The sequence below is a fragment of the Charadrius vociferus genome, unplaced genomic scaffold (genome assembly GCF_000708025.1).
Source record: "Charadrius vociferus isolate BGI_N301 unplaced genomic scaffold, ASM70802v2 scaffold1, whole genome shotgun sequence".
Taxonomy (NCBI): Eukaryota; Metazoa; Chordata; class Aves; order Charadriiformes; family Charadriidae; genus Charadrius; species Charadrius vociferus.
In genome coordinates, this window is record NW_009647680.1 from 10,240,927 (window position 1) to 10,252,962 (window position 12,036).

The 12,036-nt window shown below is 39.9% G+C and overlaps 1 protein-coding gene across 1 annotated transcript; it reads right to left on the reverse strand.

Annotated features, from left to right (window-relative positions):
• Positions 1-227: 227 nt before the first annotated feature.
• AQP11 (aquaporin 11) lies at positions 228-11,732 on the reverse strand. Its single transcript, XM_009881221.1, has 3 exons — positions 11,138-11,732; positions 5,592-5,708; positions 228-365 (listed from the first exon to the last, which is right to left on the reverse strand). The coding sequence occupies exons 1-3, from the start codon at positions 11,730-11,732 to the stop codon at positions 313-315; spliced, it is 765 nt and encodes a 254-aa protein (XP_009879523.1). The 3' UTR covers positions 228-312.
• Positions 11,733-12,036: the final 304 nt, after the last annotated feature.

Sequence of the window (12,036 nt, forward strand, 5' to 3'; positions counted from 1 at the left end):
TGCATGCTGTTGTAATAAAGGTCAGCAAATGGCACTTATGGCTAAAGTGACAAAGTTTCAATGTTTTAACTGTCCTTCACATTCATATGGCTTAACTGAAAATGTTGGCAGATATTCTCAAAATCCCAATATGCTATTACAAAATAAGTATTTAAATACAAAGTTCTAAGTCAAATATTTCAAACGTGATATCTGAAAATACAACTGAAAGTTGGCGTGGCAGTCGATGTCAGAAGTTCTTTGAAAGCTTCATGTCTGCAGATGTTGAAAGTAGTTTTAATGTAGTACTGCTAGATTTCAGAATCCGATGTCTCAGGATATCCGAGGAAGGATTTCATCCCATATAAAAGCCACAAGTATTGTACCTGAAAAGAGAAATTACAGAAAGGACCTTTAAATGTATTTGAAAAGGACGCAGCACTGGTATTGAAAGTAAACATTATGTGCAAGTATTTGAGTGTCTAACATGCAAAACAGCAGGGATTGCAGAAAAAATGGAATTTTCTGTCAAAAGAGGCAGAGGCGGTCAGTATTTTTATACTTTTATAAACCATCACAAAGAAAGCTTCAACAGACTATGCAAGTGATCCTTGTGAGTTAATAATCTTGGTTTTCTTTGTATATTTAATGTTTTAATCAAATCTGTATAAGCCAAGCCAAAGGCAGAGCAGTTTGACCAGGTGAATCCAACGCGTGTGCATTCCTGTTGCTGTATCAGGACTCCTTTCTATGTAGCTGGATGTATAAATGACTGAACCAGCTGCTAAACCGCCATTCCTCAGCCCACAGGATAAGGCTGTTTGCTAGCACTGTCTGTTTTGATAATCACATCAGTTTTAGGTGCTGCAAGCGGGTATGGGATAGTGGTTTTTTTTTCCAAAGATCATTCTAGTTTAAGGTTTATTCTGAAGCTGAAAAATGGTAAAGTTAGAGATTGCAGGTTCTTCAGGAGAATAATAGAGAATCTCCAGTTGGATGTGACCCATAAGGATCATCGAGTCCAACGGTAGCCACCTAAATACAGTTTATTAAGACCATTTTTTTTCTCCTGGAAAAAATGAGTATATTCTGTTTCAGAAATAAAGTAGGTTCTGGTTGACAGCGTTCCTCACCCATAGCTTGTATTTTATGAAGCTTCCTAGATCGCAAAAATCCTTATTGGAAGGGATTCTGCCTAGTCCAGTCTCCCACTTGGTGCAGGACTGTTGCCTAAGCTACTATTAAATAGGTCGGTGTCCTGGAAAACCTCCACGGATGGAGACTGCAGCACTTCTCCAAGTAACTTGTTGCACTCTTGCTGAACCCTTCTTTGGAAGGTTTTCCTGGAGTCCAGTCTTAACCTCCCACACCCGTAACTTGCAGCCTTGCTGTTACATTATCTGCCAGTCTCAGTGTTCCTGCGCATCAAAATGTGTTAGTAAGCTTTTTTTTGAAAAATTGCCTTTCCATGGGATATTTCTGCTATTTGTGGCAGCTTCTGAGGGAATTACTACTGACATAGCAATTCCTAAATAAGCAGAACTTTGTTCTCCTGAAGTCCAAAGTCCAACCAGCTCTGCTATTTACCTTCCCAGTCTTCCTTCCTCTGGACCCTGAACTCTTGTGAGGACTACAACCGAAGTGACCACATTCACCACCAGTTCTTCCCTGTTTGTCAGCAGGTCAAGTACAGGATTACCACTCACTGGCCCTTTAGTATTTGAGTTAGACTTGATCAGTGACAAATTTCTAGGAACTTCCCGGATTGCATTCACTCACTGCACCAGAGTTTTGCTCTGTCAGATGATGTCTGCATAGCTGAAAACCCTCAGGGGACCAGGGTCTGCGAGCAGGAGACTTCTGCTAGGTGTTTCTTGAGACCCTCCTTGGCTACCAAGTCTTCGAGATGCTGATCACTTCACTGCACGTGGACTTGCAATTCTTGTTGCTTTGCAAAGCTCCATGCTTAAGTGTACCGAACTTGATGGAAATCTCTGAATACCTTCTCTGAGCAGAAAGGTGAAAGTTTCACGTGTAGTCTCCTCCCTTGCTTACCTCCTTCATTTACATCTACTGCCAAGTGACTTTTGTGGAATTTATTTTCTATCCTGATGGTGAAAAAAAATTTTTCTTCTAAGGAATGGTATTAGTCTTTCTGGTAAAACTGATCTAAAGAAATGGGGGTTGATTCTGTTTTTACAGCGTTAGAAACCCAGCAGGATGCTAAGCTGGCACCAATAACAGGAAAGAGCATCCCATTTTATTGCCCTCATGTCCAGTATCTTGTCACCAACTCTTCCATTCATAGCTGCTATCTCCCTGGTACTGAAAAAAGCAGCGTTAGCTCGGTCCCCATCATTACTAATGGTATAATCATGCCTGGGCAGCTAACATGAATTCTTTTGGCAGTACAACAGAAACTATCTTTGTTCCACTGCTACTTATTGCTTCTGTGTGCACGGTGCAGAATTTAGGCTTGCCTATGCTAAGTCATAAACACTTGCCGACATCTGTATTTATGACAGGAATGAACTTTTTTAATGCTAATGGAGAATCACCATCAGTGAAGCCATTCTGAAAAATGAGTTCTTAACTACAGTTCCAAGATTATATTCATGAAAGACCATAAGCCACCAGTAGATTTGTTTGTCCTAGAAGAAAACTGCCCCTTCCTGCTCCTCTTGTGAAGGTGGTAATCAATCTTCCTCTTGTTCTATGAAAATTGCTTTAAAGTTGACAGTTAATAACTGGCTTACGGCTACATCAGGGTACCCTTTATATTTGGAATGGTCTGTCTCCTTGTCCTCATGCGTATTTGCTATGCCCATACATGAGATCATATTGCACTTTGCACAGGCAAGTTGAACTTTCATGGCATGGTAGTCCATGGTTCTGCATACGGTAGCTGTTACAGCAAATCACAAAAAAAAACCCTAATAGACTTCCCCAAAATAAGAACAAAGTAATGTAACCATCTAAGATACTGATGCTGGAAGCGACATCAAATTTGTGTATCACTATGCCTCTGCCAGTTTCTAGGAAGTCTGAAACAGTATTTCTGTTGACACATGGATTCTGAAAGTAATTTTTATAACTAAATCTAAAATATCCCTTCCCATATAATCTACTTTTATGATTCTGCTTAGAGGTTCTTTTCACAAGAATTTTATTATCATCATAACAGGTCATTTTCCCAGATGCCTCATGATTTATTCTGATTTTGGAAGACAGACATCTATTCCTATTATTTTCTTATTTCATTTCATGTTAGATTTGTAGTTCTGCGCTCCTGTATTCATCAATTCATTTTCAAATATAACAATCTCCTCTATACTTCCACCTCAGACACCTTACATTTGTTATTTTATAAACCAAGAGTTGTAAACATCTATATGAAGCACCCTTGTTTTGTAATGAGGTATTTATATTACCAATTTATATTACCAGCCCTTCAGGTGATCCACAGACCTGAGATCTGTAACAAAATGTTTGGCTACAGTAGTGACACTGCACAAAAAGTGACGTGTCCTGAGTATTCATATCTTTACAATGCTTGGTCTGGAGTTCCTTTCTCTCATAAATTAGGAGACAGCATTCAATATATTACAGAATCACAGAACAGTCAGGGTTGGAAGGGACCTCTGGCGATCATCCAGTCCAACCCCCTGCCAGAGCAGGGGCACCTACAGCAGTTGCACAGGAACACATTCAGGCGGTTTTGGAATGTCTCCAGCGTGGGAGACTCCCCCACCTCTCTGGGCAGCCTGTGCCAGTGCTCTGCCACCCTCACAGGAGAGAAGTTCCTCCTCATATTAAGATGGAACTTCCTATGTTCAAGTATGTATTCTGTACGTATTTTCTATACTAATGATAAACCACTGGTTATGAATTTTCACAGAAATGTAACATTAATCTCTAATCGCATTCTAAGTTCCTTGTCATAGTTCCATTTATGTTAACATCTGCTGATGTTTTCTTACTCAAGCTGAAATCACCTGAAGGCTCTCTGCAAAGCAGTTCTGCAGGATGCATCTTGTTAAATAAGTAGAACATGGTGTTTCAAGAACACCTCCTGTTTCTTTAGATCACTTGCCAAAATATTAAATCCCAAGTGCTTACAACCTGGGAAATCTCAAAATGGTTATCAGGTTGAAATCAGTTAATATACCAGAAAGCTAAACCTAAATTCTGAGAAATATCATGTGTTCTGCTAGGACCCAGGTGATGCTCATCAGCTTTGCCTAAGACATTTCATTAGCTGTTAACTGGAACAGTGCATGGGCTTTTACCAAGCTTACTCCATTGTTCAGTCATCCTGTTTAGGTATCTAATTTAACAGAATGGTATTAAAATGAATTTTAGTTAGACTAAGAACTGTGTCTCTCTTTTTGACTGACTGAGAGTCAATACAAGTAAACACACAGACATGAACTCAAAAAAAGTTATCTGTTATAACTGAAACCCTTTCAGATGTTTTATCTGTGTGTTTCACATGCTGTTGTACCTTCATCACTGTTGTACCTTCTAATAGGATTAACAGTCATGAAAAAACTCGGGATTAGCCAGCTGCTTCTTTATATACCCTCTAAGCAGAAAGCTCAAGATTTGTAGGGACTAACTACAAACAATCAACAGCGTGAAGTATTACATAGAGCATTTTCATTTGCACACAACGAGGAGTTAAAATCAATAGCTTCCAAATTAAAACCATAGTTTAAGTTAGAAAAAATCCAGTTATGGATATTCCTTAAACTAAGAACAGATTGTTTCCAACAGTGATTGGGGGAAAAAAACCCTCATAGAATGGGAACTGCAAAGTTCAGACATTACAGAGATAGAAGAGATTTTATATTATAATAGTAATAATTGAGAAAGCACATTTTAAGCGCTTGTCCTAATACCTGTGGGTGCATACTGTCACAAAGCAAGGCAGAAACTGCATGCTAACCAATACGTTTCTCTTTTTGAGCTTAATCAGGCTAATATTTACTTTCTGGTAGCCTTTTCTGGTTTAATATTCTGCTAGAATCTACAGGTGGGCCTTTGGTCAGTGTGAGAATAGCATACCTCAAACAGGCTGGATTTCAGTGCCAAGGCATGAAGTGCCAAACAATAGGCAGCTTCAAAAGGATCACGCTCCAGAGCAAACAGCTGTTGGTTCATAACTAACTAGTTAACTCTAACCAAAACACAAACATTTTTCCATTTAGAATTGTGTTGTTGTAGTTCTTTGGTAGATCCATTATCTTGCTTAAAGTATCCCAAAAATACTTACACTTTGAACATATTATTATTATATAACCTAATATGGTTGTTTCCTGATCAAAACAGTAGATACTATTTTGTGAATAAAAATGATGTTTAAAACTCAGTATTAGATGCTTGATTCACAAAACAGTGTTACAGGTGCTCTACATAGAGCGTTAAACAAGTTTAAAATATGTTGCTTATGTTTGCAACACAAAACCATGATTCTGAATGACTTCTACACATAAATTATAATCGACTGTTTTCTGGATTTTATTTAAAACAGAAAACGAGCAGGCTGTCAAACAAAGACTAGCCATTTTTTGAACCATGTACTTTTCTCAGATAAAGTATTAAGAACTTACCTAAGCATGGTGCTATCCAATACACTAGTGAATAACTCAAGAATTTGTCATAGAAACAATTTGGATGTAATGAAAAAGCCAATGCTGGGTTAAATATTGCTCCTGTGAGATTTCCACCTGCAATAAAATATAAACAACATGAAATCAAACCATCTTTCTTAATGTTTGTTTTAAATGAATATTGAAATGCACACACACAATACTACAAGAAAGGCACACTGCAATAAAATGAACTGGCAGAAACCATTTGAACAGATGAACTCTTCTGAAGTTATTTACAAGATGATATGTTTAACAGTTTAACTGTTTTCTAAAATGCTTTAAAATATCTGAAGTGTAGGCTATAACTTCCTTTATCTCTTTCTAGCAAATATTCTTTGAAGAGATGGGTTTGGCTAATGTTGAATGTTTCTATTGACAAAACAATAAGCTGCTTTATACAGTCTGCATCACGCTTTTAGAAGAGACAGAAATTACGCAAATATTAGTAAACAAATACTGAGCTTTCATTACATGCCCATGCTGCACGTAAGGCATACAGTGGGATAATGGAAAAAAACTTTCAAGCGCTGTTCTTGCTAAACTGACCTCTATACTTTCTTAATAAAACACTAATATTATCATATCAATTTCTAGAACACTAAGATTCTCATATGGTAATAACTGTGGGAAAAGCCTTCACAGTCATTCTAGATGTTATCTGAAGAAAATAAAAGCAAACCCCAGTCCACTCTCTTCAGAAAGGAAGCTGAAAGAAGCCAAGCATCTTTCCTTGCCTCTGACTTCAGATTTAAATGAAGTTGCCCAAACATCCTCTAAATAACTAGATCCAAACATATGACATTGTGGGGACTAAACTGTAATTATGCTGCAGATGAACCTGGAGGTGTTTTTAATTCTGACATATGTTGTTCCTCTCACTGCAATCCTGCATAGAAAGCATTACTCATAGCAAAATTATCTGTATTTCTGTATTAGTTACCACCCAATCCAAATCTGTTTTATCTATTAATCTATTCCCATAAAAGATAATTTTGCCTATTTAGTTTCTTAAAGCTCATTCTTGATTTTTGCCAAATAAGATAGCATGAGCTTTGAACTTAGGCTTTGTACCAATACCACACTCCTGTAATCCTCATTTGTTATAAGTATGCAATCATTTACCGAAAGTTTGGTCTTTGTTACTCTCCTGTATTTCGCTTTCTACATACTCATTATTTCTTTTACCATTATTACAGTTCGAGAAGGTTTTAGTCTTTGTTGACCTACTCAGTTTACTCTGCTTTTACACTTGTTCTCAACAGCAACTCAGATTTACTGTGCAGTCTGTTATTCTGCATGCTGACACATTAACAACTTCCACTGTTGCCAGGAAGGCCATCTACAATAATTTACTTTGCTTTAATCTGTTTATAAATTCACTGCTTCTGCTTTTATACCCACAAGCACATATTCAAGAGCAGAATTTCACTCTCGGGAGGCAGTTGCAGTATTTCTTCAACATTCATTACTAGTAACTACCGGAATATCAACCATAGGCCAGGGCCATGAGTATAATCTTATTTGAAAATATTTATTAAACATCTCAGTCTGTGTACCAGAAAAGATAAATGATTTCATGGCAAAAGAAATGTAACATCTCTGCTGTTGTTACACATAAAAACTTAAAAAGGTGAAGTAATGTGGGCTCCACGCAATGTGTGAGAAAGTAATTTTAACTTTTGGAATTACTAAAGGCAAAACCACAATTAGGAAGACACTCAGAATTAAAAGTATGTACGCCATTTTTGCCTTGATATATTAGACTCAGAATCACTTAACCAATTTCATCCAATTCTGACTTCATTGCAATATTTCCTGTAAATGAAAAAGTCTTCAAAAGGTGTGATTTTTTGCTTCCCCTAATTAATATTTTCCAAAAGGAAATATCCAAAAATATTCTTTACCAACATGTATATGGTCTGCATCCTTAGCTTCTGAATCATTCCCTTAATATGCAAAGACATAATATTCCCTTTTTGCTTCTATTTAGTAGAAGAAACAGAGCAAATGCAGTATTGGAGCTTTTGCATACAGTATGCACTATTATAAAAATCTGCTCTGTGTAAGACTAAATGTAAAAAAAAAAAAATCCAAATATTTTTAACTATGAAAAAGTAGAAGAAAAACTGAAGGAACATCATGTAATTTTGAAAATACTGTATAACCTGATGTAAGTTGCATGGCATATTTAAGTACCTTTTATGGGGTACACACAACAGTAACCCATCAACATTTATTTTTTCCAACAACTTCACTTAGTCAACCCTCTAAAGAAAACTGAATGTTTTTGAGCCCTGTATGTGTATCAATACAATTAAGACAGGTGTAAGCCACACGGATATGGCTATCCTTCAAAATTTTACCCAAGCCAAACTGGAGCAAGAGATAATCCTTCTTACAGGGCCTTTTTAGACAGCAATCATTCCTCTTACAGGATACAGCTTTCAAACTCATAGCAGAACACAATACACGGAATGAAATATGATAACGTTATGTACGAGACGTATTTTCTAAGACTTCTGGTTCATTCCTAACTGTAATCAACCTGGATCCTGAGGGCACACTTGATTTGTTTTTTAAAATCAGAGTGTAAAAAGAAATCATTAGCATGAATTTCGTTTTGTAAATTTAATGCATCTTTCTGAATTTCTAGCTAGAACACCGTATCTGTCAAATAAAAGTTTGAAAAATCATTATTCATACAATAGTCTAAACTATTTGCTATTTTTGTCGGAAAAAGAATGAATGTTACCAGTTTGCCTAAATTAGCATTGCTTTTCCTACATTAGTGCTGGCTGCCTGGCCCTTTGGTACTGGGTAAGCAAGAAAGATCCATTCCTCTTAAAGAAGCGCTCAAGTTTCTTATAAACAGTTAACGAAGAGGCGCAGAAGATTTCCTGAGAATGATGCAGCCCAGCTAAAAGTTAAGCATCTGCCTGTATTCAAATCTTGCAGACGAGAACTTCGCCTGATGAAGGCCGCTAGCCATAACACCCGATTTGGAAGTCCCTCTTCCTTCAGCGTGTACAAAGCACTGTTTCTCAATCTGGAGGTGGTGGAGGCATGGTTAGGGCTACGCCACGAGACCCGCAGGATATACTACAGGTGGTATATATGCGCCAGACACAGGTGACGGCTGCCTACCAGGCCCTTCGCTACTGCCTCAGCTACTCTACGTGCTGTCAGGAGGATGTGCTGAGCGGCTGTGGGAAGGGGGGGTCCTCAAAATGGAGGGGGCAGGAGAATGGAGGATATCCTGGGGAATGCTTGTGTGTAGGTGTGAGCACAGGGAAAGAAGCAGCAAGAAAGGTTTGAGAACCTCTAAGAACCTCTACATGTACCTACCTAACCTGCCACTGAAAAAGAGATCTGTTACGGTGCAAGCCTGTGACTTCATCACAGAAATAAATTAATAGCAGCAGCTTGCTCCCACACTTGCGTAATAGCTCAGTGACAGGAATCTTGGGGTTTAGGTGCTCTTCTGCTTCAGGAGGCTTCAATCCACATCTCAGGAGTGCACAGTAAACACCGGGCTCATGACTACTGCAGGGGGAGGATGGCACTCCAACCTTCCTAAGGTTTGCTCTCTTTGCTGGACACCCAGTTTCAAAAGGAGTGGTGAACCTCTTTTTCTTCTTTTTTTTTTTTTTTTTTTTTTTTTTTTGGAAACTGAGCGTACAGCAAAAAGAGCAAACCTTAGGAAGCTTGGACCAGAGTGGACAAGAGAGAATTTGATTTTCCACTAAGGAGAGAATAAAACTAAGTTCAGGATGCGCTCCCTGGAATGCATTTATATTTTTACAGTAGACTTGATTCTAGATTTAAAAAAAATGGAAAGAAACATGTCCAGATAGCACAGGGTGATCTGCACACGAAACAGCACAAACTGTGCATGTGCAAGAGGCTTGGGCACAGTTGGACTGCTGTTTCCTAGAAGTACATGCAGATCGATTGCACTGGATAGTCATAACAAGTCCAAGTTTATGACAAGGAAGGGGACGTGGTACGCAGCTTTCTCCTGCTAGAAAAAGATATGAGGCCAGCCTGGCCAACAGCACTGGGCATGAATTCTTTGCAGGAACGAGCGAAGAGAAAGGCAATGTGACACGTATTATTTTATAGGACTATTTGCTAAGCAGGAAAGGAATGTTAAGAATTAGGAGTTCAGCTTTCTATGCTTGTAGAAGAGGCAGAATAATCTTTGGCTACACTTTTACTGAGCAATTCAGAAATATATTTAGTGTGCTAAAATGGATTGACACCTTGCCGCTGCCTTCAAAAATTAGTTTTAGAAAGTAGTTCAAATTGCTAAGTTAATTCTCAAAAGTCTCCATGGACTTCTTTTAATCTTTCAGTTATTAGCTAATTTCAGCTAAACATAATGAGTAAAGGTTTTTTCATTAATACATCTGAAAATTCAAATGTACTTTAATCTACTATATGCTGTTATATTAGATAGCATAATACAGTTAAACCTTTTGGACAAAACATCCATGACATCCCAGATGTTTGCAGGTAAAAGAGTGATCTCCTTCTCTCATAAACGGATTTGATAATTTCCTAGGTGACTTTCTCTGTGGTGGGGGCTGCAGCACAAGCAAGGAGCTCCGTAACCATCCCTCTCTCTCACCTCCTCACACCCCAAACTACAGAATCTCCATACAATCTACTCCCTGCAGGGCAGTCCTCAAGTGACATTAACTGTGGCACTTCACTGGGGACAAGAGGCAGCATCAACAGTCAGCAGAATGAAGTTCAGACTGACTCCTCTCACTTCCTCCTATCCACTGTTTCAGAGAGGCTGCGCAGGTGACAGCGTCCCAGCTCTGGGAAGCATGAGGTGACAATCGGGCAGAGACAAGGACACAGCCACAAAGGGTACTACAGCGACAGGAGACTTGTAAATGCACCTAATATTTTTCTTTTTTTTACGTTTGGTTTCATGAGGTCTTCTGCGTGCATTCTACAAATAGCCATACCTGCTTCTGATTTAAGGATTTAACACAGTTAAATAAACTGCATTGATATGAATTATGCATTATTTAAGCGCCAAACTTCCGTAATACCAGTCTGTACCCTGCCGTTGCACAATCAGCATTTTTTCCTGATGCAGACAGCAGTGCTCTCTCGCAATGCCACTTAGAAATCAAAGCACATTGTATGAAATCTCTCACGCTATATAAAGTCGGATTATGAAACGATCCTTCACTGAGATATTTGAACAGTGTCCTGTGAAACTCTTAACCATATTTACTTGTAGATTTGACATTGTTTTAAATTTGTAACTCATTCCATTCTTAACCCCACACACCTGCCTGCAATCTAGCCAGGCAAACTTTACATAAACTTCAAATGAACTCCATATATGTAGGACCAAAGACTTTCCTTGATGCATTATTTGTCATCTAACAAAAATAGTTTTGCATCTTAACACTTTAAAGAATATAAAAAAACCCTTCTGTTACAACTTTATTGCAGGAACAGAGGGAAAAAGTAAGACTGACCTGCATACACGAGCATGGTGATGAGAAGAGCGATCAAATGGACTTTGTATTTGGGATTAATGCTTTCCACTCGCAGGACGGTCAGCTGGAAAACGACGGAAAAGAGCAGTTCTATGCAGAACGCCTGTGCCTCTGTAGTCTGCATGGGGTTGCTGCAGCCTTGTGAGAGCGCTCCAAAATGTGGCTCTGCCATCTCCAGGCGCCAGATAAAGTACATGAACACCCTGGCAAGCACCGCAGCCACGAACTGAGCGCCGATCTTGAGTCCACCCATCTTGACCGACGTCCCACCGCCCCACATCGGCTGCAAGGTACCACAGGGGTTGCATGTGCTGCCGGTCAGAGTCAAGCCATGCAGGACGGTGAAACCGTAGGTGAGCGTGAGGCCGGTGTGCGGCTTTGGCTCCACATTGCCGAGCAGGGAGAGCTCGTTAGTGCAGGCGCAAATCTGGAAGGTGCTCAACATCTCCAAAAGGAAAGTGCAAAGGCGCTGGCGGGTGCGCAGCCGGCGGCGGGTTAATCTCCTGCACAGCCCCACCGTTACCACGATGCCGGCCATCAGCAGGAGCGAGGTCCCGACCCCACCGACAGCCATGGCGAGAGTTTCACAGGCCCAAGGGCTCCAAGGAGGAGTTCACCCTGCCCCAGCCCCCACCACCTACGGGGGAGAAAGAAAGGGGGAGAGGGAAGGAAAATAACCTTTTCCCCTTCGAGGTAGGAGGCAGCTTCTGTCCCCACCTGCTCGCAGCCTGCCAGACTCTGACTCACCCTCCGCTGGACGGGGAGCAAAGGGCAGGGGAGCCCGGCCTGACAGGGCTGAGGGCAGGGGGATCCCTCCCCCCTCCTCTCCCCGCCAGGGATGGGGTGAGGAGAAGGAAGGTCTCTCCCTCCAGAGGAAA